Consider the following 27148-nt stretch of genomic DNA (forward strand, 5'->3'; position numbering starts at 1 on the left):
CTATGGATGCTGAGCGATCCGCTGTTGTGACCTGCACAGGATGCGCCATGTTTGTCTTCCTTCCACAGGATAGAAGCGACTTCGTCTGTACAAAGTGCAAGCTGATCTCCATCTTGGAAGAGAAGGTTCAAGGTCTGGAGAAACGGATATCAACCCTGTGTTCCATAAAAGAAAATGAGGATTTCCTGGATAGACGTCAGGATCAGCTTCAGCGGGCACAATGTTCTGAAGATTCAGAGCAGGCTACGCAGCGGGGACAGAAGGCCAGCGAGGATAATTGGCGGCATGTGACTTCCAGAAGAGGAAAGAGTACCAGAAACGTCCATGTACCAGAAACACAGACGCAGGTGAGCAACCGTTTTCATGTCCTCTCTGCAGGTACTAGTGCAGAGAGTGGAGTGGAGGATACATCTGAGGGAACAGAGCAGAAGGAGACTCCACTGATTGGAAGGCATGAGATGCACCGTCCTAGGGATGGGGGTTCCACGACCACCACTCCCAAGAGGAGGAGTGATTGTCCTGAGAGTCTCTGGATTAAATTTAGAAGTATGAACAACAAGGGTGATGTCGTGGTGGGAGTCTGCTACAGACCACCAGACCAGGGGGATGAGGTGGACGAGGCTTTCTTCCAGCAACTAACAGAAGTTGCTAGATCACAGGCCCTGGTTCTCATGGGTGACTTTAATCACCCCGATATCTGCTGGGAGAGCAATACAGCAGTGTCCAGACAATCCAGGAAGTTTCTGGAAAGTGTAGGGGACAATTTCCTGGTGCAAGTGCTGGAGGAACCAACTAGGGGAAAAGCTCTTCTTGACCTGCTGCTCACAAACAGGGAAGAAATAGTAGAGGAAGCAATAGTGGATGGGAACCTGGGAGGCAGTGACCATGAGATGGTCGAGTTCAGGATCCTGACACAAGGAAGAAAGGAGAGCAGTAGAACAGAGACTCTGGACTTCAGAAAAGCAGACTTCGACTCCCTCAGGGAACTGATGGGCAAGGTCCCCTGGGAGAATAACATGACGGGGAAAGGAGTCGAGGAAAGCTGGCTGTATTTTAAAGAATCCTTATTGAGGTTGCAGGAACAAACCATCCCGATGTGTAGGAAGAAAAGTAAATATGGCAGGCGACCAGCTTGGCTTAACAGTGAAATCCTTGCTCGTCTTAAACACAAAAAAACAGCTTACAAGAAGTGGAAGATTGGACAAATAACCAGGGAGGAGTATAAAAGTATTTCGCAGGCATGCAGGAGTGAAATTAGGAAGGCCAAATCACACTTGGAGTTGCAGATAGCCGCAGATGTTAGGAGTAAAAAGAAGGGTTTCTTCAGGTATGTTAGCAACAAGAAGAAAGTCAAGGAAAGTGTGGGCCCCTTGCTGAATGAGGGAGGGAACCTAGTGACAGAGGATGTGGAGAAAGCTAGTGTACTCAATGCTTTTTTTGCCTCTGTCTTCACAGACAAGGTCAGCTCCCAGACAGCTGCACTCTGCAGCACGGTAAGGGGAGAAGGTGACCAGCTGTCTGTGGAGAAAGAAGTAGTTCGGGACAATTTAGAAAAGCTGGACGAGCACAAATCCATGGGGCCGGATGCACTGCATCCGAGGGTGCTAAAGGAGTTGGCCGATGAGATTGCAGAGCCATTGGCCATTATCTTTGAAAAATCATGGTGATCGGGGGAGGTCCCGGATGACTGGAAAAAAGCTAATGTAGTGCCCATCTTTAAAAAAGGGAAGAAGGAAGATCCAGGGAACTACAGGCCAGTCAGTCTCACCTCAGTCCCTGGAAAAATCATGGAGCAGGTCCTCAAGGAATCAATTCTGAACCACTTAAAGGAGGGGAAAGTGATCAGGAACAGTCAGCATGGATTCACCAAGGGCAAGTCATGCCTGACTAACCTAATTGCCTTCTATGATGAGATAACCGGCTCTGTGGATGAGGGGAAAGCAGTGGATGTGCTATTTCTGGACTTTAGCAAAGCCTTTGATACAGTCTCCCACAGTATTCTTGCCAGCAAGTTAAAGAAGTATGGGCTGGATGAATGGACGGTAAGGTGGATAGAAAACTGGCTAGATGGTCGGGCTCAACGGGTAGTGGTCAATGGTTACATGTCTAGTTGGCAGCCGGTATCAAGTGGAGTGCCCCAAGGGTCGGTGCTGGGGCCGGTTTTGTTCAATATCTTCATTAACGATCTGGAGGATGGGGTGGACTGCACCCTCAGCAAGTTTGCAGATGACACTAAACTGGGAGGAGTGGTTGATATGCTGGAGGGTAGGGCTAGGATACAGAGGGACCTAGACAAATTAGAGGATTGGGCCAAAAGAAATATGATGAGGTTCAACAAGGACAAGTGCAGAGTCCTGCACTTAGTATGGCAGAATCCCATGCACTGCTACAGACTAGGGACTGAATGGCTGGGCAGCAGTTCTGCAGAAAAGGACCTAGGGGTTACGGTGGACGAAAAGCTGAATATGAGTCAGCAGTGTGCCCTTGTTGCCAAGAAGGCTAATGGCATTTTGAGTTGTATAAGTAGGGGCATTTCCAGCAGATCGAGGGATGTGATCATTCCCCTCTACTCAGCACTGGTGAGGCCTCATTTGGAGTACTGTGTCCAGTTTTGGGTCCCACACTACAAGAAGGATGTGGATAAATTGGAGAGAGTCCAGCGGAGGGCAACAAAAATGATTAGGGGGCTGGAGCACATGACTTATGAGGAGAGGCTGAGGGAACTGGGATTGTTTAGCCTGCAGAAGAGAAGAATGAGGGGGGATTTGATAGCTGCTTTCAACTACCTGAAAGGGGGTTCCAGGGAGGATGGAACTAGACTGTTCTCAGTGGTAGAAGATGACAGAACAAGGAGTAATGGTCTCAAGTTGCAGAGGGGGAGGTTTAGGTTGGACATTAGGAAAAACTTTTTCACTAGTAGGGTGGTGAGGAACTGGAATGGGTTACCTAGGGAGGTGGTGGAATCTAAAAGACCTTCCTTAAAGGTCTTTAAGGTCAGGCTTGACAAAGCCCTGGATGGGATGATTTAGTTGGGGTTGGTCCTGCTTTGAGCAGGGGGTTGGACTAGATGACCTCCTGAGGTCCCTTCCAACCCTGAGATTCTATGATTCTATGCTGAACTTAAGAAGAGTTTTTCTGATAGTTTAAGTTATAGGCCCAGAACTGAAGAAAAGGGAAACTGAGGCAGGGATGCTGCAGAGTGACCGCAGGCCATGAGCAAGCTCTTAGGAGGCAGCTGGCCCATGGACAGGCACCTAACTTCTTTATGCTGCTGTGATAATCCCAGCCTATGCCGATAGCTGGAAATATGTTTTGAGACGCAGTGAGTTTTAACTCGATGATGTCCCTCTGAATGTAATTATGTTTAATGTAGGTTATTTGTAATGCAATGGACAAAGTTTGCATAGGAGATTTTCTTTTCTCCATTCCCTTAATCCGGCATTTGGCCAGGGTTACAATCTAACGTTTTCTCTGTTTCCACAACAGCAGTACTAGCATCTCTTGTTTCGCATTTCACATCTGTTATAGCATGTCGTCTGCTTATATCCTCAGCAAACTTAACGAGAGCTATGAGCATGTGGCATCTTGGCCCTCACTCTGTGCCATACCTTGAATCACAGGCCACGGGGGTAAAATCCAGCTTGTGTTTTGTTTGGAAGATGAAGGTCTTAGTTCGAAGTTCCAGGATAGAAAGCGGTTGCAGTGGAGTTGCGATGGCAAACAGAGCCAGCTGGGGAGGCCTGAGGGTCCCATCTTCTGTTCTCTTTTGCTGCCCATGGAGAAATTTCAAACGGCCATGGAAATTCAAGGCCTTTGGGGAAGAAGGAAGAAGTGGGGATGACAAAGATATACACTAGTGACATGGATCATTCATATCAAAATCTCTCCATTCAACTCCCACCACTGTAGTATTCGGGTACCACACAGACATTACTGAATATATCCCCATGAGCTGGGAAAAATTATCCCTGTTTCACAGATAAGACACTGCCATTATCCCTATTGGGCACATGAGAAACAGAGGCACGATGAGATTTGCCCCAGGGCACACAGAGAGTTGAACATGGTTCTTTTGAGTTCTAGGGCAGGGCCTTGGCCACCAGGCCATCCTTCCTCTCTACTGTCTCATCTCAAAATCCCAACTGTCCAGAGGAAGCTTGAGCCTGGCAAAGCTCTGTGGACTCCCCACAGTGTGGCATGAATGGGGAAATATCCCAATACTCCCCATCCACTCCCATCATCTCTGGTCAGGTTTGCACCACCCCACAGCAGAAACTAGCACCTACTCGAGAAGCCAGGCTCAGAGTCTGTTCCCGGGGGTGTGACTGTCATGGGGCAAGTGCAGCAAGGGAGAAAGACCTAGATCCTCAAAGGCATTTAAGCACCTAGCTCCCATTGAGAGGTAGGTGCCTAAATCTCTCTGGGGATCCGAGCCCAAATGCCTTGCTGGCTGGATTACCAGGAATCCTGAGGAGCTGTCCAACAAGCAACGGAAGCGACAGATGAAGCTTCTTTCTAAGAAGGAGGACTTCTCAGGTGGCAGGTGCTGGAGGTCATCCATGGTGGTGCTGCTGCTGTCTACATGAGGCATGGCTGGGAAACCAAACCAAAACAAGAGAGAATGTATTCATCTTGTCTGAAACCACTTCAGAACATTCCTGTTATGCTGAGTCCTTAATGTCCACCAGGCACTGGCTCCTCCATTCCTTGACCTTTCTGACTGGTCTGGCTCATTGCCCATCAAAACAGATTTGATGCTCTCACTAAGAATAAGTTTTCTTCAGAACAGCATCCTGCTCAAAGCAGCCACAAATTACATTGCCAGCTCCCCTCCCCCTGCCACACCGCCTTTGGAGAGGGTTCCCAATGGGATTGCAGGTCCCATTGTGCCTTACAACCCTTTGTTTGCTTTAGCACTTCAGGGTCGTCAGTCTCCATGGGGCTTTTCCTGTAGAGCTCACTGAGGCAGCAGTAGTCACGGCTCTCACTGCACAAAGAGTCTTGTGTTCCTTCAGCCCTGGTCACTCACCGTCTGTGCCTTGATCCGGTTCCTTGTATGGAGGCAGGTTTAGGGACCAACGCAGCTGGCACTGGAACATGGCTCGATCGTCCGTGTGGATCAGCTCAAACACACTCTGGTAGATGATGTCTGACTGAAAAGAAATCAAAGGGAATACGCCATTGAACGCCCACTCAGCTGGGAGACACATGGAGCAAGAACCGAAAGGCACAACTAATTCATCGCAGCAGCACTGCTCTGCAGCCCGTATCCCCTGTCTGTGGCTCAACACCTGTGCATGGTCTGGCTCCCTCAGCACTGCCAGACTGACGACGTGTAGCGGGCCGACCCTTTGACAACTGCCACGGCCACAAGTGCACAGCAAAGCGGTTAAATCAGCCGCGTGTTCGAGTCATTCAGACTAGCTGGAGAATGGAGGCTCTGAAAGTGGGGCTATAATCTTATGACTTGTATTACTGTGGCATTCAAAGCCAGAGGCCATCTGGCTGGGAAGCATTCCCACCAGAAAGGCGAAAACAGCTTCCTGGACCTCATACAAGGGACACGTGGACTGAATCAATCCGTCAGGCTATGCAAAATATAAAACGACTTTCAAACCAGTGTGCCTGAGGATTTCCTCCCATGCCTCCTGGAAATCAAACAGACTCTTTCATTTAATGTACCTCTCCCCTTCTCCCGCTGCTTAGGCCATGGTGGAGGGCATTCATGAAGTTCAGTTTGGGTGACTTTTAAGGTTACTTTTTAATTCAGCATCAAAGAATTAACAGTTGCAGCTGAAAGCCAACTGTTAGCAACAGAAAAATAGAAATAAACATTACAAACACTACCTGATTTCCCTGATGCCACCATGTTCAATGTTTGGTCCATAGTCTCTTCCCAGGCCACCTGCTGTGCAAGACCTGTGCACAGCAATCTTTAAAACTACCTATAAGCCTAGGCCACCTTTTCAGGTTGCGCCTCTCCCGGGGTCAGGAGTGTTAAGATCCAGGATTCTGTTCCAAACTCTTTGCTACGTGAAGCGTTCCATCTGCACGGGCTAACGGAGCAGCACGCCCCAACTGGTTTGGATTTGTTCCCTCCATCAAAAGGCAAGACAGACAAGTTTAAAAATTTTAAAATGACCCGTACGCTGGTTGTACGGTGAGGGGCTGTGCTGAACGTTCACAGCCAAATGAGAAAGTACAAGAGGGAACAATTTGAAATTGCTGGGGGTGGAGTTCAAAACTCTCGTAAGGCCCGTCCTGGACCATCCGTTCCCCAACGCTGCTCCCATTTGACAGATGTAGGGCCAGGAGCCTTCCTCAACTTCTGGCTACACAATTGATCTTCTTGTGTGTCTCCTTGGGTTGAGGCTACAGGGGACAAAAATGATCTCCGATGCCCTTCCCCTTTTAGGGGATAACTGGCTGGCCTGTACCTCCTAACCCCTCAGTCTTCAGGGGCTGGCAAAGAGACGCTTGTCCCTTCCCACCCACCAATCCATGGGAAGGCTCTTTGGGCAAAGAGGGCACCAGCTGGAGTACAGGGAATGCCCCGCTCTTGCTATTAACAACCCTGCACTGAGCCTCACCGTGGCCTGAGGTCTTTTCAAGTTGCCCTGTGTGGGACTAGAAAAGGGACACCGCTAGAGAAACTCAACTCTGGTTCAGCAAACGTAACTCAAAGAGATGGCAGAATCCCCTTGCTGCAGGAAGACATAGCTCCACCGCCCCGGGAATACGGGAAGTGCTTTGGAGCTGGTGCCGGATACAAAGAGGCTGTAACTCTGCAGTGTGCGGCATGGCTCCGCATTACCGAGTAACAGCAGTGACTTCCCTGCAGCAGGTTCTGTAGCTGCCTGTCACTGCCAGGATGGGCTCCTGTTCTCAGCCCAGCCACTTCACACTGCAGCTGTACCCTGTACGCTGCAGCCAGACAGGAGACTAAAACGAACGATGCTCTCGGATTTTTAAAAAAGGGCACTGCCAAGTCCTTGACAGAAAGTTGTGCAACGTTTTTTTTATTCTTGGTGATTAACAGCAGCCCACTGGAAGCTTTGATTAAAAAAAATAATCCTTTTCTTGCTACATGTGCTAATCCCAGGAGGTAAGGTTTGATTTTCCCTGGCAAGGCCTTCTTCAAAATGTTTGCTCTTTGGGATAAACTCTGCACTGTGGTGATCGCTTCACAACATTTTGTTGCTGTCACATTCCACCATGGGCCATTTTAGACCTGGTGTTAACAGGATCTTACGCTATATCTGAATTTGTCCCCAACAATAAGAGAATATCCCATAGGTTATGGGCTTGCTGCAGACATTTCTGGGAGTTACCCAGGTGGTCAGACTAGGTCAGGAGTTCTCAAACTGGGGGTCGGGACTCTTCAAGGGGTCGCGAGGTTATTACATGGGGGGTCATGAGCCGTCAACCTCCATCCCAAACCCCGCTTTGTATCCAGCATTTACAATGGTGTTAAATATATAAAAAAGTGTTTTTAATTTATGAGGAGGGGTCGCATTCAAAGGCTTGCTATGTGAAAGGGGTCACCAGGAAAAAAGTTTGAGAGCCACTGGACTAGATGATCATTCTGGCCTTAAAACTTAAGACCATCACATCTTAGCTACTTATATAGTCGCATTACTGTAGTACCTGAGCACGTCACAGTATTTACCAGGCTCCCTCCTAGTTGTATAGGAACTCTAATTAAAAATCATTTAAACTTGCTACTATGTCTTTAGCATTCAAAGCATGATACTGTGCCAAACTTCGAAACAAACAGAATGGGAAGAACCTGGATTTAATGTAAACAGAAGCTAATCATGCTAAATATTAGCAACAAGAGATGGGGCAGAGAATAAGTAGAAGTGTGCCATTCTTCAATCCCTGAAGTACTACATACTGATATCGGATAGCTATTTTTGACATAAATGCAAATCAAGGAAGGAAATGCTTTGAAGAATAAAATGAAGTGAGGTAGGTTGTTAATACACTGCAACTAATGCTAAGAATAGTCAATAAAATTACAGTTGATTGTTTGGTTCTGTGGAGGGGACTGTGTTCAGAGCTGGCAACATTTTTTGCAATCACTTTTTCCAGAGAAAAATGCAGATACGGCAACATGGAAACATTCTGTGAATTCATGTTGATTTCAACAAATTAATTACAGAAAAAAATGGAATGTTTTGTTTCAACATTTTCTAAACAAAAGGTTTCAACTTTTTGGTTCAAAAGTTCCTTTAATTTTCATTTAAAAAAAACCACAATAAAAATGTTGTAAATGGTTGGAATCCAAACAAAACATTTTTATTTTGTCGAATGAAATGTTTCGTTTTCACCCACAATAATATTTTTTTTAACTGATTTCCTGAAAATTTTTGAAAAATGTTGACCCAAAACAATTGTTTTTTGTCATTGTATGTGTGTGGGTGAGAGAGAGAGAGAGAGAGAATCACTAACAAACAAAAACAAACAAACAAACATTTGTCTACCTCTGTTTATGTTGGGAAACGTAATAGGCACTAAGATGGGAGCTAACATTTCAGCTCTGGGCATTTCACAAACTACAGAAAAAAAGAAAAAATCCTACTGAGATTGTTGCCTTTTTCCAGATGAGATGAAGCAGAAGGCTTGTTTCAGAAACCAACATGGGGAAAAAATATGTTACCTTTGGATAGTGCTTTTATAACCACACTGTGGCAGGAAACAAAATCTATCTTTCACAAGAAGGAATTGTGTAAAGAGAAGATACATGTATACTCCATACAATTTCTAACTTTAAGGCTTCCTTGTACACCCTTATTTCTGTCCCTTTGTGCATATGTGTTACAACACCGTCTTTAATGACATAAGCATGTTGTTTTTCTCTAATAATGCCCTGAGGGAAATCCTGGCCCCATTGAAGTCAATGGGAGTTTTGCTATGGACTTCAATGAGCCAGGATTTCACTCTAAGTATGAAGGTAACACAGCTGCATTTGGATTTGAAATGCTGCCTCCCTTAACTGCAATTCTGGAGATGGCTGAGTTCACCATGAAGCCTATTAGGTGGGCTACCAACACACCAGCAAATGTTCATTACTCTGCTTTACTTAACAGACCTGCTTTGTTGGTACCCTATATCTAGCCTACAATTATAGAATATCAGGACTGGAAGGGAACTCAAGAGATCATCTAGTCTAACCCCCTGCTCAAAGCAGGGCAAATCCCCAGACATTTTTTAGTTTATTTGTTTGTTTTTTAACCTCAGTTCCCTAAATGGCCCCCTCAAGGATTGAACTCACAACCCTGGGTTTAGGAGGCCAATGCTCAAAGCACTGAGCTATCCCTCCCCCCTAGGTCATTTCCACCAGTGCAAAGCATGCACACGCACTTTGCAGAGGAAAATTATGAATCTGGCACAATGTGCAGCAAGGGAAGTGCAGTTTAATGCTATAATTACATACTTGGAAACTCTATAGCAGTGATACTCAGACCGCAGGGGTTCTGGAGCCAAATTAGCGATCATGACCCAAAAGAGCCACAGTAGTGTGAACTCGTTTTATTTACTATAGTACAGGGGTCGGCAACCTCTGGCATGCGGCTCGCCAGGGCTGGGCCAGTTTGTTTATCTGCCGCGTCAGCAGGTTCGGCCGACCGCAGCTCCCACTGGCCGCGGCTCGCCATCCCAGGCCAATGCGGGAGGTGGGAAGCTGCGGCCAGCACATCCCTTGGCCCACAGCACTTCCCGTCGCTCCCATTGGCCTGGGACGGCAAACTGCGGCCAGTGGGAGCCGTGATCCGCCGAATCTGCCAAAGCGGCAGGTAAACAAACTGGCCCGGCCCACCAGGGTGCTTACCCTGGGAAGTCGCGTGCCAGAGGTTGCCGACCATGAGGTTGTCGACCATGAGATGGTCGAGTTCAGGATCCTGACACAAGGAAGAAAGGAGAGCAGCAGAATACAGACCCTGTACTTCAGAAAAGCAGACTTTGACTCCCTCAGGGAACTGATGGGTAGGATCCCCTGGGAAAATAACATGAAGGGAAAAGGAGTCCAGGAGAGCTGGCTGTATTTTAAAGAATCCTTATTGAGGTTGCAGGAAAAAAAATCCCGATGTGTAGAAAGAATAGTAAATATGGGAGGCGACCAGCTTGGCTTAACAGTGAAATCCTTGCTGATCTTAAATGCAAAAAAGAAGCTTACAAGAAGTGGAAGATTGGACAAATGACCAGAGAGGAGTATAAAAATATTGCTCAGGCATGCAGGAGTGAAATCAGGAAGGCCAAATCACACTTGGAGTTGCAGCTAGCAAGAGATGTTAAGAGTAACAAGAAGGGTTTCTTCAGGTATGTTAGGAACAAGAAGAAAGTCAAGGAAAGTGTGGGCCCCTTACTGAATGAGGGAGGCAACCTAGTGACCGAAGATGTGGAAAAAGCTAGTGTACTCAATGCTTTTTTTGCCTCTGTCTTCACAAACAAGATCAGCTCCCAGACTGCTGCATTGGGCAGCACAGTAGGGGGAGAAGGTGACCAGCCCTCTGTGGAGAAAGAAGTGGTTCGGAACTATTTAGAAAAACTGAACGAGCACAAGTCCATGGGGTGCTAAATGAGTTGGCGGATGTGATTGCAGAGCCATTGGCAATTATCTTTGAAAACTCATGGTGATCGGGGGAGGTCCCAGATGACTGGAAAAAGGCTAATGTAGTGCCCATTTTTAAAAAAGGGAAGAAGGAAGATCCGGGGAACTACAGGCCAGTCAGCCTCTCCTCAGTCCCTGGAAAAATCATGGATCAGGTCCTCAAGAATCAATTCTGATGCACTTAGAGGAGAGGAAAGTAATCAGGAACAGTCAGCGTGGATTCACCAAGGGCAAGTCATGCCTGACTAACCTAATTGCCTTCTATGAGGAGATAACTGGCTCTGTGGATGAGGGGAAAGCAGTGGATGTGTTATTCCTTGACTTTAGCAAAGCTTTTGATACGGTCTCCCACAGTATTCTTGCCAGCAAGTTAAAGAAGTATGGGCTGGATGAATGGACTATAAGGTGGATAGAAAGCTGGCTAGATCGTTGGGCTCAACGGGTAGTGATCAACAGTGCCATGTCTAGTTAGCAGCCGGTTTCAAGCGGAGTGCCCCAAGGTTCGGTCCTGGGGCTGGTTTTGTTCAATATCTTCATTAATGATCTGGAGGATGGCGTGGACTGCACATTCAGCAAGTTTGCATGTGATACTAAACTGGGACGAGAGGTAGATACACTGGAGGGTAGGGATAAGATACAGAGGGACCTAGACAAATTAGAGGATTGGGCCAAAAGAAACATGATGAGGTTCAACAAGGACAAGTGCAGAGTTCTGCACTTAGGACGGAAGAATCCCATTCACTGTTACAGACTAGGGACCGAATGGCTAGGAAGCAGTCCTGCAGAAAAGGACCTAGGGGTTACAGTGGATGAGAAGCTGGATATGAGTCGACAGTGTGCCCTTGTTGCCAAGAAGGCTAAGGGCATTTTGGGCTGTATAAGTAGGGACATTGCCAGCAGATCGAGGGACGTGATCATTCCCCTCTATTCGACATTGGTGAGGCCTCATCTGGAGTACTGTGTCCAGTTTTGGGCCCACCACTACAAGAAGGATGTGGAAAAATTGGAAAGAGTCCAGCGGAGGGCAACAAAATTGATTAGGGGGCTGGAGCACATGACTTATGAGGAGAGGCTGAGGGAACTGGGATTGTTTAGTCTGCAGAAGAGAAGAATGAGGGGGGATTTGATAGCTGCTTTCAACTACCTGAAAGGGGGTTCCAAAGAGGATGGATCTAGACTGTTCTCAGTGGTACCTGATGACAGAACAAGGAGTAATAGTCTGAAGTTGCAGTGGGGGAGGTTTAGGTTGGATATTAGGAAAAAACTTTTTCACTAGGAGGGTGGTGAAGCATTGGAATGGGTTATCTAGGGAGGTGGTGAAATCACCTTCCTTAGAGGTTTTTAAGGTCAGGCTTGATAATGCCCTGGCTGGGATGATTTAGTTGGGAATTGGTCCTGCTTTGAGCAGGGTGTTGGACTATATGACCTTCTGAGGTCCCTTCCAACCCTGATATTCTATGATGACCCCTGCTACAGTACTATATATTTCTATGTAAACAGTATGAGAGGGAAATATTTTGTGTGTGTGTATACACACAAACTAGGGTGACCAGATGTCCCTATTTTATAGGGACAGTCCCGATTTTTGGGTCTTTTTCTTATATAGTCTCCTATTACGCCCCACCCCCATCCTGATTTTTCACACTTGCTGTCTGGTCACCCTAATACATACATACATACATACATACACACACACACACACACACACACACACACACACAAATATATACATACGCACACATGTTTATATACATATACATATTTATTTTAGGGCTGCCAAGAGATTAAAAAAATTAATCGTGATTAATCACACTGTTAATAATAGAATATCATTTATTTAAATATTTTGGGTGTTTTTCTACATTTTCAAATATGTTGATTTCTATTACAACACAGAATACAAAGTGTACAGTGCTCACTTTATATTTATTATTGATTACAAGTATTTGCACTGTAAAAAACCCAAAAGAAATAGTATATTTCAATTCACCTCATACAAGTACTGTAGTCCAATCTCTTTATCATGAAAGTTGAACTTACAAATGTAGAATTATGTACAAAAAAACCCTGCATTCAGAAGTAAAACAATGTAAAATTTTAGAGCCTGTAAGTCCACTCAGTCCTACTTCTTGTTCAGCCAATCACTCAGAGAATTTTGTTTACATTTGCAGGAGATAATGCTGCCAGCTTCTTGTTTACAATGTCACTTGAAAGTGAGAACAGGTGTTCTCATGGCACTGTTATAGCTGGCGTTGCAAGATATTTAAGTGCCAGATGCGCTAAAGATTCATATGTCCCCTAATGCTTCAACCACCATTCCAGGGGACATGCGTTCATGCTGATGACTTGTTCTGCTCGGAAACAATCCAAACCAATGTGGACTGATACGTTCATTTTCATTATCTGAGTCGGACACCATCAGCAGATGGTTGATTTTCCTTTTTGGTAGTTCGGGTTCTGTAGTTTCTGCATCAGAGTGTTGCTCTTCTAAGACTTCTGAAAACAAGCTCCACACCTCGTCCCTCTCAGATTTTGGAAGGCACTTCAGATTCTTAAACCTTGGGTTATGTGCTGTAGTTATTTTTAGAAATCTCACATTGGTATCTTCTTTGCATTTTGTGAAATCTGCAGTGAAAGTGTTCTTAAAATGAACATGCGCTGGATCATCATCTGAGACTGCTATAACATGAACTATATGGCAGAATGTGGGTAAAACAGAGCAGAGGACATATAATTATCCCCCCCCCCACCCGAGGAATTCAGTCACAAATTTAATTAACACATTATTTTTTTTAACAAGGTTCATCAGAATGGAAGCACGTCCTCTGGAATGGTGGCCGAAGCATGAAGAAGCATATGAATGTTTAGCATATCTAGCACATAAATACCTTGCAATATCGGCTACAAAATTGCCATGCAAATACCTGTTCTCAATTTCTGGTGACATTGTAAATAAGAAGAGGGCAGCATTATCTCCTGTAAATGTAAACAAACTTGTTTGTCTGAGCGATTGGCTGAACAAGAAGTAGGACTGAGTGGACTTGTAGGTGCTGAAGTTTTACTTTGTTTTGTGTTTGCGCGCAGTTATGTAACAAAAAAAATCTACATTTATAAGTTGCACTTTCACAATAAAGAGATTGCACTACTTTACTTGTATGAGGTGAATTGAAAAATACTATTTCTTTTGTTTGTCATTTTTACAGTGCAAATATTTGTAATAAAAATAATATACACTTTCATTTCAATTACAACACAAAATACAATATATATGAAAATGTAGAAAAACATCCAAAATATTTAATAAATTTCAATTGGTATTCTATTGTTTAACAGTGCGATTAAAACTGCAATTAATCATGATTACTTTTTGTAATTGTGATTAATTTTTGTGAGTTAATCATGTGAGTTAACTGCGATTAATCAACAGCCCTAATATATATGTGTGTGTGTGTGTAATTATTCTCACAACAGAATGACTGACCAAGTATTATTATTTTAGCAAATGTAGTTGGTTAATAACATCCTGACTGGTTATTAATTGAACCACACCGTGTTTTAATATTATGTGCTGCAAAGAGCTGCAGGAGATGCATTAAAGAGCCACTTGCAGCTACCAAGCCTCAGTCTGAGTATCACTGCTCTATAGTTACATCTGCATCAAACTATACACACACCGGGGGCCAGAGTGAAGGCTGTAGGTAGAGTTATTGTTAAAATTATTGCAGAGGGGCATGGTTCGGCTGAGCACCCTTTACTCAGTAAGTTAACTGGGGGTGCAGAAGGTTCTCAGCTCCTTACAGAATTGGGCCCTATTCTTTTTTTGTATCACTACTTTATTAAAGGTGCAGTAGTTTCAGAAAATGCTTCCCAGGCTCCTTTCAATCATTCTGATTCAGGACACCTGAGGCTGTCAAATCTCACAATCCAGCTGACTTTTTAAGGGAAATCTTCTCAGGCTGTTTGTTTTGCAACCCAGCTAGTCTCTCTAGTACCACAAAAAGTCAACTATATTTCCACCTCGAGTGATCTGGCTTCAAATCCCAGCTTCAGTCACAATGAAAATGAGTGTGGTAACCTGCTTCTCCTACTGACTTTACTCATCAGAAGCCCAGGACTAATGCTGCTTAAGACTAAGGGTACGTCTACACTAGAAATGTAAGTCAACCTATATTAGGTCATCTTACAGCCACTGCAGTAATTACTGCGGTGATGCACGTCCACACCAGGGGTTCTTCTACTGACCTAAGAAGGGCAGTGTGGGGAGCTGAGAACCCAGTCTGCCCCCTCTCCTTTCCCCTTTGGGTTTGGGTCCAAAGCCACCAAGGCGTCTTCCTTCCCTATTCCCTGCCAAGAGCCGGGGGAAACTGCCTGGGGCTTCTCGCCCCAGGGAGCGAGGTCCAGCTGCCCCGGCTTCTCCTCCTCCTCCGGGAGCCAGGCAGCCTTGTCAACTTCATGGCTCACCAAGAGGAGGGAGGAAGACTGTAGTGTAGACACTGACATAATTAGGTCGGCATAAGCTGCCTTAGGTCGACCTAACTGTGTGGTGTAGACCAGCCCTGATATACATTGACAGAGGTGGGGATGGGAGAGTGGGCAGCAGAAGTGTGTGAACAGAGGTCAGTATAGAGGAGCACTGGCAGAATTGCTCTTGGGAAACTTGCACGGAAAATGCTTGTGCTCTGTCTTATGCAACCCAGTGCAATTGGTACCCTGTCTTTTGTGAGCACTGAATTAAACTCACATATTTAACAAACACACATCCCTCCACCATATGTTATAACATATGCTAATAAGCTTGATTTAAGTCCTAGACAGAAAGGTACAGGTATGAGCTGTCTGCCAATATAGTGCATGCACACAGCTGTCTGCATGTGCTAACATTATATTAAGGACAGTGGCTGTTTGTTTTCATTATCCCAGGATAATGCAATTGATTTCATAACATAGAGGTTTATGATCTTCCAAGAGAAGAACCAGCATCTCAGCTAGTAATGGACATTAGCAACTGATCACGTTTAAACCACACCACCCTTTTCTTAAATCAGAAAAAAAATGCTACTCACTTGATGAAATCCCAGGTAGTCCTGAACTGTAGGTGAGACGTAGAAAACAAAACCCTCTGCTGTGACTGCAATGACAAATCCATCGAGTGCCTGAAAGAAAGAAGAGATCCAGTCCTAGAGAGAGTGTCAACAATCTTTTCTGTGCACGTGCATAGGTTCATGACATGGGGGGAAAACACCACTGGACTAGGTGTGAACTTGTTACCTGGGATCCTAGAAATCCCTTTGCCGCAGAAAAACATGGAATTTGCATTTTTACAGAAAATCGTTAGTTTTTACATTTTATGAAAAAATAAAAACATATACAGTAGAACCCGGATTATCCGAGCCTCCATTATCCATCTCGCTGTATTAACTGAACCACCAGCCACCCGGGGCTGATAGCCATGGGGCAAATCAGATCGAGGTGCATGATGGGGGATTGTAAAGAAAGGTGGGTCTTTGGGCTCTGATTCAGCAAAGCACTAACTTAGGTGTTGTTGACTTCAATGAGTTTTAAGCACAGGCTAAAGTGCTCTGCTGAATCAGTGCCTATTTTAGAGATTGTTCACTGCAATTCAGTTGCCAATTTACTTGGCAAATGCCCCTTTTTTGGATCATTCCTGAACTGAAGATTTACCACTGTCAGAGGCCATGATGGGAGGCGGACAGGCCTAGAGCTTGGAGCCAGGGGTCAAAGCCAGAATCAGGAGACTAGAGCGGGGCTGGAGTGAGGCCGGAGTGAGAGCTAGGACGGAGCAGGGCTAGGAACAGCGCTAGAGCAAGGCTTGCAAAGGCTGCTGCCACTGTTAAGCAAGGAAGAGTTCCAAGCCCTAGAGTGATGTTGAGCAGACTAAGCTGCTGTGAGGCTTCTATACCTGGCCTGAGAGTCACCAGGCCAGTTCCTGGCTTGTGGATTGGCTGGAGCCTAGCACAGCATGACTCATCAGTGCATGTGTCTTAATCTGGCTCTAGTTCAGGGATGACTCATCATTTTACAGTCAGAACCAGTGCTCTGAGTACTCCATCCGCACTGGGTAGCTGGTCAGATAGGTTGCTGTTAGGTTACTGTTTCTGCACACTCACCCAGGTAATCCCCACCCCACAAATCACCAGGCAAACACTGCCACCATCAATACTTGTGGAAATAGAACTGTGCTCCATGTGCACGTGACTGTGTGCCTGAATAATACAGGGTCTGAGTCTGCTACCACTCGTCACTGAAGAGCCTGGCTTTTTAGCTCCAGCTCAAGCAAATCAGACATATAGCTCCAGAGGCCCCTGATTTAATCCCTGCTGCTATCCAAGATGGTGGCGATCCCCAAATGTGTGCATATGGGCATTTGTATATAAATAAACATTACTAAAGCTTTTCACTGGCCACTGTGGCTTAAAATAAGGACTGGGGGAGCAGGGAAGGTGGGTGCTGGGTACCTCTGAGGCTGAAATAACCACATAGGAGCCAGTATTCCCTGCCCTGTGCCCTCTTGCCTCTGAGGCCTCTGATCTATGTGGGATCCTACCCTTACATCTGTGGGGCCTGCAGTTGCTTTCTCTCTCTTATTAGAAATGTGCAAATTCTTTGATACAACTTCAAGAAGGCAATAGCATGCTTCCCATCTGTCTCATACACGGGACCACAGTTTGTTCACATCTGATTTCACCCTGGTTCCAGCCAAATGGTGCTAATGTTCTAAATGTCCTTCAACATATCCTAACATGACACTCACTCAGCTGAGAATTGCACTGGCAAATAGAGTGCACTTTTACCTACCTCTCCAAGGGCAGGTGATAAAGCTTCTAACATGGACCTAATCTGTACAAATACTCATTGCTTCTGTTAATTGTATTCATGTCACCTTTAGCTCTGTACTCAGCAATTAAATACAAGGCATATACTAAAAAGGAAAAAATTAAATTGATAGCTCCTCAATGGCAAAGCAAAAATCCCCCACATTAGATGAATGGCCCCCAAAATATGCAAGATTGTGGTTATGGTAAAATAATATTCATGCATCGAGTACACCCATCAAAATAGACAGAGATACTGAGATATTTGGTTGCCATTTATACAACGCTCAGATATATTGCAAACTCATCTGTGAAAACCCCCCACCAATTGCACTGGATTGTCTTTTTGCAAAATTGATTACTATAATAAATCTGCTGTGGTTTGTTAATGAGCAAAGAGTGAATTGTTTTGCAGTTTAAGAAAATTCCTAGAAACAAAGGGTGAAATCCTGGCTCTAATAAAATCAATGCCAAATCTCTCATTGACTTCAACAGAACCACGATTTTGCCCCCCCCCCATAGTGATTGAAAGATGTCAGTCCTCTAATGTGATATTACCGTGTCCTGTAGAGAGACTGAGCAATGTCATTGCATTGTGGCTCTCTGCCACAAAAAGTGATATGTTCATTTTTGTCATTGTTAATATTGCATCCACAGAACCTGCATGGCAATGATCTGTAAAATGGCACATACTTCCTAAATAGACAGCTACTAAAAATATCAAGTCACCAGCACCCTGCATTCTTCTCAAATCTGGTAAAGTCCCCAGTGAAGCCAACAGGAGTTGTGTGCGAATGTAGGAATTGCTCTGCTTCTACTTGTAATATATTTTACCCAAGTAACGTACAGGCCACCTGCAACTTGAGTAGTGAGAAATCTTTCACCCTTGGTTTGTAATCTCCAACAGGAGCAGCACATAGAATACTCTATGCCCAGGAAAAGAATGCAGGATTCCTGGTTGGTCTAAAGAAAATAGCTTCCTTATTTGTATGGAAAGAAAAGAGGAAGAAAAATCCATAATACCCTAAGAGAAAATTGTTTCTTGTAAATTGTGATCGATTAATGACTGCTTTGTTTTGGTGTTAAAAATGCCAACGCATACAAGGAAAAAATGACGGTAAACAATGTGCGTTTAGCTTCTTGATGTTATTATTAAACGTTTGCACTTGCAAGGGTGCCAAGAAAAATCAGACCCCTTCAGTCAACTGGATTCAATATTGGCTTCAACTGAACAACTCATGGTACTGACTGTTTGGAGTGCTGTCTTCAGTCCGTCCTGCTACAGTTCTGTTTGTGCACTCTCCACAGAGATTCAACAATCAGATTTTCCAGGTTACAGAAACTTTTTATGGGAGCTAGTTTTAATCTTAAACCATTTGATCTGTGTTCCAAAAGGACTTTTGCTCTCAGAGTTGCTATATTAAAAGGTCGATACTATGTGAGTTTGATCCTATGCCTATTGAAGTGAACTGTAAAGCTCCCATTGATTAGAATGCTGCAGGACCAGCTCTTTCTCCCTACACCACAGTCTTTTTTAATGTAGATGCACCAATCCATATCTTGTTGGCTCCTGTTACAAGTTAAGATCTTGTGTGATGAGATGTGATCTTTCAGTCTGGATATACTGAACAAGGCCCTCAGTGGAATACAGATAGGGACCGTATATCTCAAGAACCTCCAGTTACAGGTAAGCAACCTCCCCTTCTGTGACCTGCAGTGTGCAGGAAGTCAGACTAGATGATCATGATGGTTCCTTCTGGCCTTAAAATCTCTCTCTCTCTCTCTCTCTCTCTCTCTATCACCAGTGATAGCAGCGGCATCATTTGCTATAGGGTAAGGGAGGACAGTTGGCATCCCCACACTTTTCATAGGTCTATATGATCCATTATGTCTTCCACTTTTTGTCTCCCTATCCCCCCGCCCAGTGCCCCAGCTTTCCAGGATATAATGTTAAGCAGAATGTTCTACATGCTGACACAACTTCTACTGCCCCCAGGAATTGTTTTGAAATGAGGCCCCTGATGATAATCAGCTGTTTATTAATAATTATTCGTATTATTATTGCCCCAAGATGATCCTTGCCCAACGAGCTTACAATCTAAGTAAATTCAGACTGTAATGCATACTGTGTAATAACATTTAAATTACTGCCATAGCTAAGGTATGATGTTAGAAAGCTTATTTCATGATCAGGGCAAACAATGATGGCTAATGGTTTTCAGACTGATAACACTGAACGAGTTAGCATAAGCAGGGAATACTTTCCTGGGGTTCATATGCAGTGCAGCAAGTGGCTTTTCAAAGTACTTACTAGAAGAACTGGATTCCAAATGCCCCCAGGCAGGCGTAGAAACTGGTCACAGAAAGTGAAATAGAAAGTCACAGCACAGATTTAAGAAATGAAAGATCACAGGAGAGCCAAGGAAATTAACAGAGGGGCAAGAACTAAGAAAATCATCCCGCGGGTTAGGTTTGAATATGAAAGCAGAAAGCACTGCAGGAGCAAGACGGAAGGTACTGAGCAACTTAGATTTTAAATTCCTCCAGCATCAGCACTCACAGCCTCACACTGCCTGGCTCATCTCTGGGACTCCTCCCTCTGCTGTGCATGCTGATGCCGGAGCAACTCAGCTAAGGGGTGCTGGAACGGGTAGGGGGCCAAGGGGTCATGGCCCCATCGCTTTTTCCTGCTTTAAGGATGAGCAACAAGTGGAGGACAGGGGATGGAGAAGAGTGAGAGGCTGGCCTTGGGGGAAGAGGCGGAGTGGGAGCGGGGCCTTGGGGTGGAGGGCAAATGGGACCATGATCCAGAGGCCGGATGCCCCCCTACTTCTAAGAAGCTTCCAGTGGTGGCACTCCAAAGGCGGCAGGCTGGCATGCCTCCAAAGGGCGGTGACCTACGCTGCAACCTGCATTTCTTGCCCCCTACATGGCTAGCCTTTTTTGCGGGGGCTTAGCTTCCCCAAGCCTCTCATATGCGCTGCCCACGTTCGTGAACCAGAACCGACAGGGCCAGATTGGAGCTACGAGTAGCACAGTGGCTGTTCCAGAGAATCTTGACTAGAACTTGTGGCGGGAGGGGAATGGGAGGAAAGGTGTAGCAGAGGTCTTCTGTCCAGGGGAGGAGGAGCCTGTTGCCTCACAAGTCCTCCCCTATTGCTCTGCTGGAACAATAGAGGGGCAGGTTCCAGTTCTGATGAGTGGCAAACAGGTCCCACCAAGGGGCACCCCAGTTCTCGAAGAGATACCGTAGCATAGTGGCATCATGCAGCTCTCACTTGTGACTGAAGTAGAAAGTCCTGCTGAGTGCATCGGCCAGGGAATTCTAGGTGCCTGGGAGATACATGACTTGAAGCATTATGTGGTTTTTATGCACCAGTTCCAAAGGCAAAGAGACTCGAAGCAGAGGGAGGGTGACTTGGTGCCACCCTGCTGGTTGATGTACACTACTGCCATGTTGTCGGAGAGCAGTTGAAAATGGAAGGACTGAATGAGTGGGGGAAAGGCTTGAGAGAGAGACAGTGGCGGACCATGGTGTGGGATCTGTGACACAGATCCACGATGATGGACGTCAGTGTTGCAAAGAGGTCTACTGGAAGGAAAGCTCTCGCCACGACGGAGTCAGAACGCGCGCTGATAAAGTGCATCATCTGTGTAGCTTTCAATACTGATTTTTCCTCATTGATGCAAATACCTGAAGATGCCAATAGGATCGCAGAGGTTACTTTCTGGCGTGATAGTACCAGGATGAGCCAGTTGTTAAGGTACTGGTATACAAATGGCCAAGGCGGCACATTTGGGCTGTTACCACAGCGAAAACCTTTTTGAACACTTGTGGAGCTGTCAATATACCAAATGGAAGGACCCAAAACTGGTAGTGTTGGTGTCCTACCTGAAAATGGAGAAACTTGCAGTGGGCTGGGTGAACATTGTGATAGAACCAGGCCAGTTGGGAACAGCAGAGTAGTAGAAGGGAGAAATACTGGCCACTGGAGAAGCAGTTTTGTGTTCCTTGAGTGAACAGAGCAGGGGCTGCTCCAGGCTAATGAGAACACCTGACTCCAATTAACCTGCTAAGAGTCAGGTGAGCCTGTTAAGCACCTGACTCTAATTAAGGCCCCTCTGATGCTATAAAAGGGCTCACTCCAGTCAGGCCAAGGGAAGCCAGGGAGCCAGAGGAGAGGAAGTGCGTGCAAGAAGCTGAGAGTGGGTAGGCGTACTGCTGGAGGACTGAGAAGTACAAGCGTTGTCAGACATCAGGAGGAAGGTCCTGTGGTGAGGACAAAGGTGGTGTTGGGAGGAGGCCATGGGGAAGTAGCCCAGGGAGCTGTAGCTGTCACGCAACTGTACCAGGAGGCACTCTAGACAGCTGCAGTCCACAGGGCCCTAGGCTGGAACCCGGAGTAGAGGGCAGGCCCAGGTTCCCCCCAAACCTCCCAACTCCTGATCAAACACAGGAGGAATTGACCTGGACTGTGGCTTCTACCAGAGGGGAAGGTCTCTGGGCTGTTTCCCGAACCACAGAGTGAATCTGTGAGGTGAGCAAATCCGCCAATAAGTGCAGGACCCAGCAAGGTAGAGGCGGAACTTTGTCACAACATCTACATGGAAGTAAGTGTCCTTCACGTTGAAAGGCACAAACCAGGCTCCCTGGGGGAAGGAGGGAGTAATCGATGCCAGAGTTATCATACAGAATTTGGACTTTCTGGTAAAGGTGTGCAGCACCCGAAGATCTAGAATGGGTAGCACTCTCTGCCCTCCTTTGGGATGAGGAAGTACAGTGAGTAGAAGACTCTTCTCTTGTATTGAGGTGGGACAGGCTCTATGCCCCCCTTGAAAAGCAGAGTGTCCATTTCTCATTGGAGAAGACATTGATGGGAAGGGTCCCCTGGGGAAGTCCAGGGCGGGGTGTTGATGAGGTGAGAACGAGAGGAATTCTATGGAGTATCTGTGGTGGATGATCTCTAGTACCCAACTCTCCATGTACCCCAGTTGTGGACGAATAGGGCAAGACGGCTCCCAAAGACGATATGGGGCGCCGGGGGTGGCATGGAGGAAGGTTCATAGGTCTCAACCTGCATGTCAAAACTGAGGTTTTGGCTGCCGCTGGGAAAGAGTCAAAGAGGTGACTGTGGTGAAGGGGGCAAGTACAGGCACTGCGAATGATGCTGCATACATGATACCTCCTGCTGGCATTGGCAGTAGGCCAGGTAAGGAGAGTGTTCACATGGATGGAATGCTGGTCTCTGCTGCCTGCGTCTTGGGGTCGGGGTGTACATATGAAGGGATCGTAGTGTAGCCCGGGAGTCCTTCAGCAAATGAAGGGATTTGTCCATCTTCTCGTGGAACAACTTGTTTCTCATTAAAGGGGAGGTTCTTGATTGTATTTTGGACCTGCCTGGGGAAGCCGGACAATTGTAGCCACGAGTCCCAGTGCACAATGACCAGTGTGGCTAGAGAGCGAGAGGACAAATCGGCTGAATCTCCATCAGCCTGGAGGACCACCCTGGCTACCATTCGCCCCTCATCTACCAGCGCCTCGAATTGCTGCTGTTGGTCCGGTGGCAGGTTGTCCTTGAACTCTGCTAGCCTACTGTAGTTATTAAAGTCATGCTTAGCTAGCAGAGCCTGGTAGTTTGCAATCCAGAACTGTAGTCTCGCCGAGGAATACACTTTTCTGCCTAGCAGGTCCATCCTCTGTGCCGCCCTGTGTGAAGGAGTAGACTTCTGTGGGTGCTGGCCTGCCCGCTCTGCTGCCACATGGACAATGAGAGAGCTGGGGAGTGGGTGTGTGAAGAGAAAATCTGCCCCTTTAACAGCCATGAAATACCTCCTCTTCACCCTCTTCAGTGTGGGGATGCAGGAGTGCACCATGCTGCCCGCATCAGTTGAAGAATTGATAGAGCCACCCAAGTGGGCTCCTGGGGTTGGAGAAAGTCCAGGAGCTGCTGTTGTGGGTTCCTGATCTCTTCCAACCGAATCCTAAAGTCTACTGCTGCCCTCTGGAGCAAGTCCTAGCACTGGCGATGGTCTTCGGGCAGAGAGCGTGGGAGAGGAACGAACGCTTCGGCAATGATGTCTGCCCTTTCCCCATAGGCCGATGGAGCCCTTGGGCAAATGGGGAACCATCGATAAGATGCCGGTGATGGTGCCTGGTGTCCATGGTAGGGATCACAATGTGTCCAGAATGGCCAAAAAGAAGGGTCCCTAGGATGTGGTGGGCACTGCGGGCAGCAATACCAGGCCTCTGCTGCTGGATCATATGCTGGGGTATAAGGCAGCCTGGGCCACGATTCCAGAAAATGAGGACTCCGAAGATGGTTCCGGCAATGGGGGAACCTTTGGTACTGAAGGGCTGTGATGCAGCAATGGGACAAGGCTTCTTCGGCAGTCGCAGCAGAGGTTCGTCCTCCAGAGTGGGGAATGACACTGGTGAGAGGGAGTCCAGAGAGACGTGGAGGCTGTGGATACGGAAGGATCAGCTCCTCCATCAGTAAGAAAGGCTCAGAGTCCCTGGTATGTGTCTGGCCCACCTGGTGTCTGTGGGGTCGGCCTATCTGGGGGAGCAGAGGCACTGGCGAGATGGGCGGTGCACATGCTGATCAGTGTTCTGGACATGTGGGTACCAGGGCAGTCGGTACCATCGGATCCCGTTTGTGTCTGGCCTTACCCTCCACAGGGGGAGGCTTGGACGCTGTTCTGGTTGCATGCAAGATCTCCCCCAGCCTGATCCGAATTGGGAGGAAATGCTGCACATAGGAGCAGTCCATGACGTGAGAGTGTTTTTTACTCTCATGTCGGGACTTGTCCTTTATCTTCAGTCCCGATGGATCCAGAGCATGCAAGGCCCTTGGAGGGGTGTTCAGCACCAGTGACAGTTGCAATAAGACAAGGTATTAATTTTGGCTGACAAAAACCACCCCTGGGAGGGTCACCGAAAGCAAACAGAGCAAGAGAAGCTGGGGGAAGGCTATGAGCAGCCGCGTGGAAGCAGGGATCTGCCCTAAGTCCAGGGGCGGCTCTAGGAATTTGGCCGCCCCAAGCACGGCGGCATGCCACAGGGGGCGCGCTGCCGGTCGCCAGTCCCGCAGCTCGGGGGGACCTCTTGCAGACGTGCCTGCGGAGGGTGCGCTGGTCCCGCGGCTCCGGTGGAGCATCCGCAGGCATGTCTGCGGGAGGTCCACCCGAGCCGCGGGACCAGCGAACCCTCCGCAGTCATGCCTGCGGAAGGTCCGCCGGAACCGCCTGCCGCCCTCCCGGCAAAATGCTGCCCCAAGCGCGCGCTTGGCGTGCTGGGGTCTGGAGCCGGCCCTGCCTAAGTCGCTCTCCTTTATAACATCTTGCTGCTTGTTTTCATTCCCAAGACTCTATCACAAAGGAATCCTGGAGGTGGGTTATTTGGTTTAGACACACAAGGCCAGGGGGGAAATGGCCAGCTCTCAAATGGCAACCCTAACCCTAACCCTTTGAGAAGCCAAATTGGTTTTGGCAGAGACATGGCACCATTACTCCCCACTGCGCATTCCCGCTCACCCACGGCCGACGATGACATCAGCTGGCAGAAGACTTTGAACTCCAGTGATGTCTAGTAAGGATGCTGCCGTGAAGACGAGCCTTGGTGCATTGCAGAACCAAGTTCTAGAGCTGCCCAAGGAGTCTGCATCAGGGGCGCCAGGACACCAGGGGCCAAGGGACCATGCCCCTCCCACTTTTTGAAAGGGGACAGGCCTGGCCCATCCACTTTTCACATGCGCCGCCCCCTACCTCTCACCTTCCCAAATTTCAATTGGTATTCTATTGTTTAACAATGCGATTAATCGTGTTTATTTTTTTAATCATAGTTAATTTTTTGAGTTAATCCCACGAGTTAACTTCGATTAATCAACAGCCCTAGTGATTATCCATCAGATATATATAGTAGTCTCTGTCATCCAAGACTAATTAAGGGTATGTCTTCACTGCAAAGTTAATTTGGGTGATTGGCACCCAGGTTGGCCTGGGCCAGGTGGGAGTAGCCATGGTTCAAAGTTACACTGGCATTCCTGCATCCTTCCTGGTGCTGCACTTCCCTGTGTGTGTCACTAAGGCTTCCGTGGGGTCTTTGGGCTGCAGTAACTGAGCTGCTCTGGGATTCTTTCCCAGTGAATTGTGGGAGAGCTTGTCTGTCCATCTGGGGACACAGGAGGAATTGTGGGAAAGGCACTGGAGGACAACCAGCACGGAACGACTTAGCCTGCATCCTCACTGACCAAGTGGGTGGGTTATCAGCCCATATGCAAGCTGCCCCCAACCTCTAGCCTACAGGCCAGCAAGCTTGGGTGTAAAGCACCACCCCACTTGGGTGAGAGGGCTTTGTGTGTAGACAGGATGGGGGCCAGGGGCAACAGCTGGGTAAGAGCTCAAGTTAACCCTGCAGCGAAGACAGACCCAAAAATCTCACAGCACTCAGGAACAACACTCACATTAGACTTATTTCAGAGGCAGATTACACAGAGGCACGGGGATGTCCAAGCACACACAGCTAAGCAGTAATGCAGGATTCAAAGTAGTGACTTTGCCACAGCACGTTCATCCATTGCACAGCATCAACTGAAGTGCAGGATATTTCTTAGTTTAAAAGTGCTCTTTTCACTCTGAGTATAGAGAGCTAGGATATAATATGGTACCTGGAGCAGCATGTCCCCTTCGGAGAACATTTCCCCGTTGATCTGCAGATTCATCTGTCCATTCCCTCCAAGCATCCCGGGCTGATCTGCTAGGTGGCCGCCGTGGTTCGGCACAGTGGCTGTGAGGAAGAGGGTGAGAGAGGACAGTGATATCAGCCCACCGTGAAGGTATTGCCACTCTTTCCCTTCTTTCTCACATCTGAGGAGCCTCACTCTCTTTCAGCTGCCTCATGCTGCCTGCTTCAGGTGCTTCCAGCCTGGCAGAGCTGAAACATGAAACCTGGAGCTGAAAGGAGAGCTGGTGCAGAGAGGCTGTGTGCTCCATCTGCCTCGGGGGCTGCACAGATAGCTAGCAATCCCCTGTCCAAGACATAAACGCCCCTCCCTGCTCCTTCTCATGTTCAAGCACCTTTCACCCCCTGAGTTCAGGCCAGGAGCTGAAGCAGAAGAGCTAAAACACAACAAGACAAATGGGAGTTAGACACTGAACTCTTATTGACTTTAATTGGACCTCACGTTGCTTCCAGAAGGTTCCCGTGAGAGGGGCAGCTGGTTCAGCCTGGTTTCCTATGGAGTTACCGTAGTGTTTCTAACGGGTTTTAGTCCACTCCAGGTCAGTGACTGTAGGGACCTTTAGACACCAGGTTTGTGGAGAAAGGCCTAGCTGGGATGGGCTCACTGGGGCGAGAAGGATGTTGGCAGGATGGGCAAGGAAGGTGGAACCATGGCACCACCTTCAGAAGGCATTTAGGTCATGTATTTTGCAGTATGTTATTATTGGAGAGGGTAGAATAAAGTAGACTGGTCACTAGAGACTCTGTAAGCTGTGACGGACACCAGGAAGATGATCGTGGATAACCATTTGTATTGTGCTAATGCCAAGTGGCCCTTGCCCCAAAGAGCTTCCAATTTAAATATAAGATGAGAGAAAACAGGTGGATTCAATGCAAGCTAGCAATGAGATGATTAGGAACAACATGGTAAGCCATGGCTACAGCATACCAGCTGCCTAGCTCTCAAGTGTTCTGTAGTTATCA

General features: G+C 47.0%; 1 protein-coding gene across 1 annotated transcript in view; it reads right to left on the minus strand.

Annotated features, from left to right (window-relative positions):
- Positions 1-27148, minus strand: part of LOC123378183 (aryl hydrocarbon receptor-like) — a 134498-nt gene that overhangs the window by 21133 nt on the left and 86217 nt on the right. Inside the window, exons 3-7 of the mRNA XM_045031693.1 lie at positions 26112-26230; positions 15676-15765; positions 5030-5153; positions 4460-4593; positions 3609-3811 (exon numbers count right to left, since the gene is read on the minus strand). Of these exons, the coding sequence (XP_044887628.1) occupies positions 3609-3811; positions 4460-4593; positions 5030-5153; positions 15676-15765; positions 26112-26230 (670 nt within the window). The remainder of the gene's footprint in view (positions 1-3608; positions 3812-4459; positions 4594-5029; positions 5154-15675; positions 15766-26111; positions 26231-27148) is intronic.

Source organism: Mauremys mutica, chromosome 10 (genome assembly GCF_020497125.1).
Source record: "Mauremys mutica isolate MM-2020 ecotype Southern chromosome 10, ASM2049712v1, whole genome shotgun sequence".
NCBI classification, from domain to species: Eukaryota; Metazoa; Chordata; order Testudines; family Geoemydidae; genus Mauremys; species Mauremys mutica.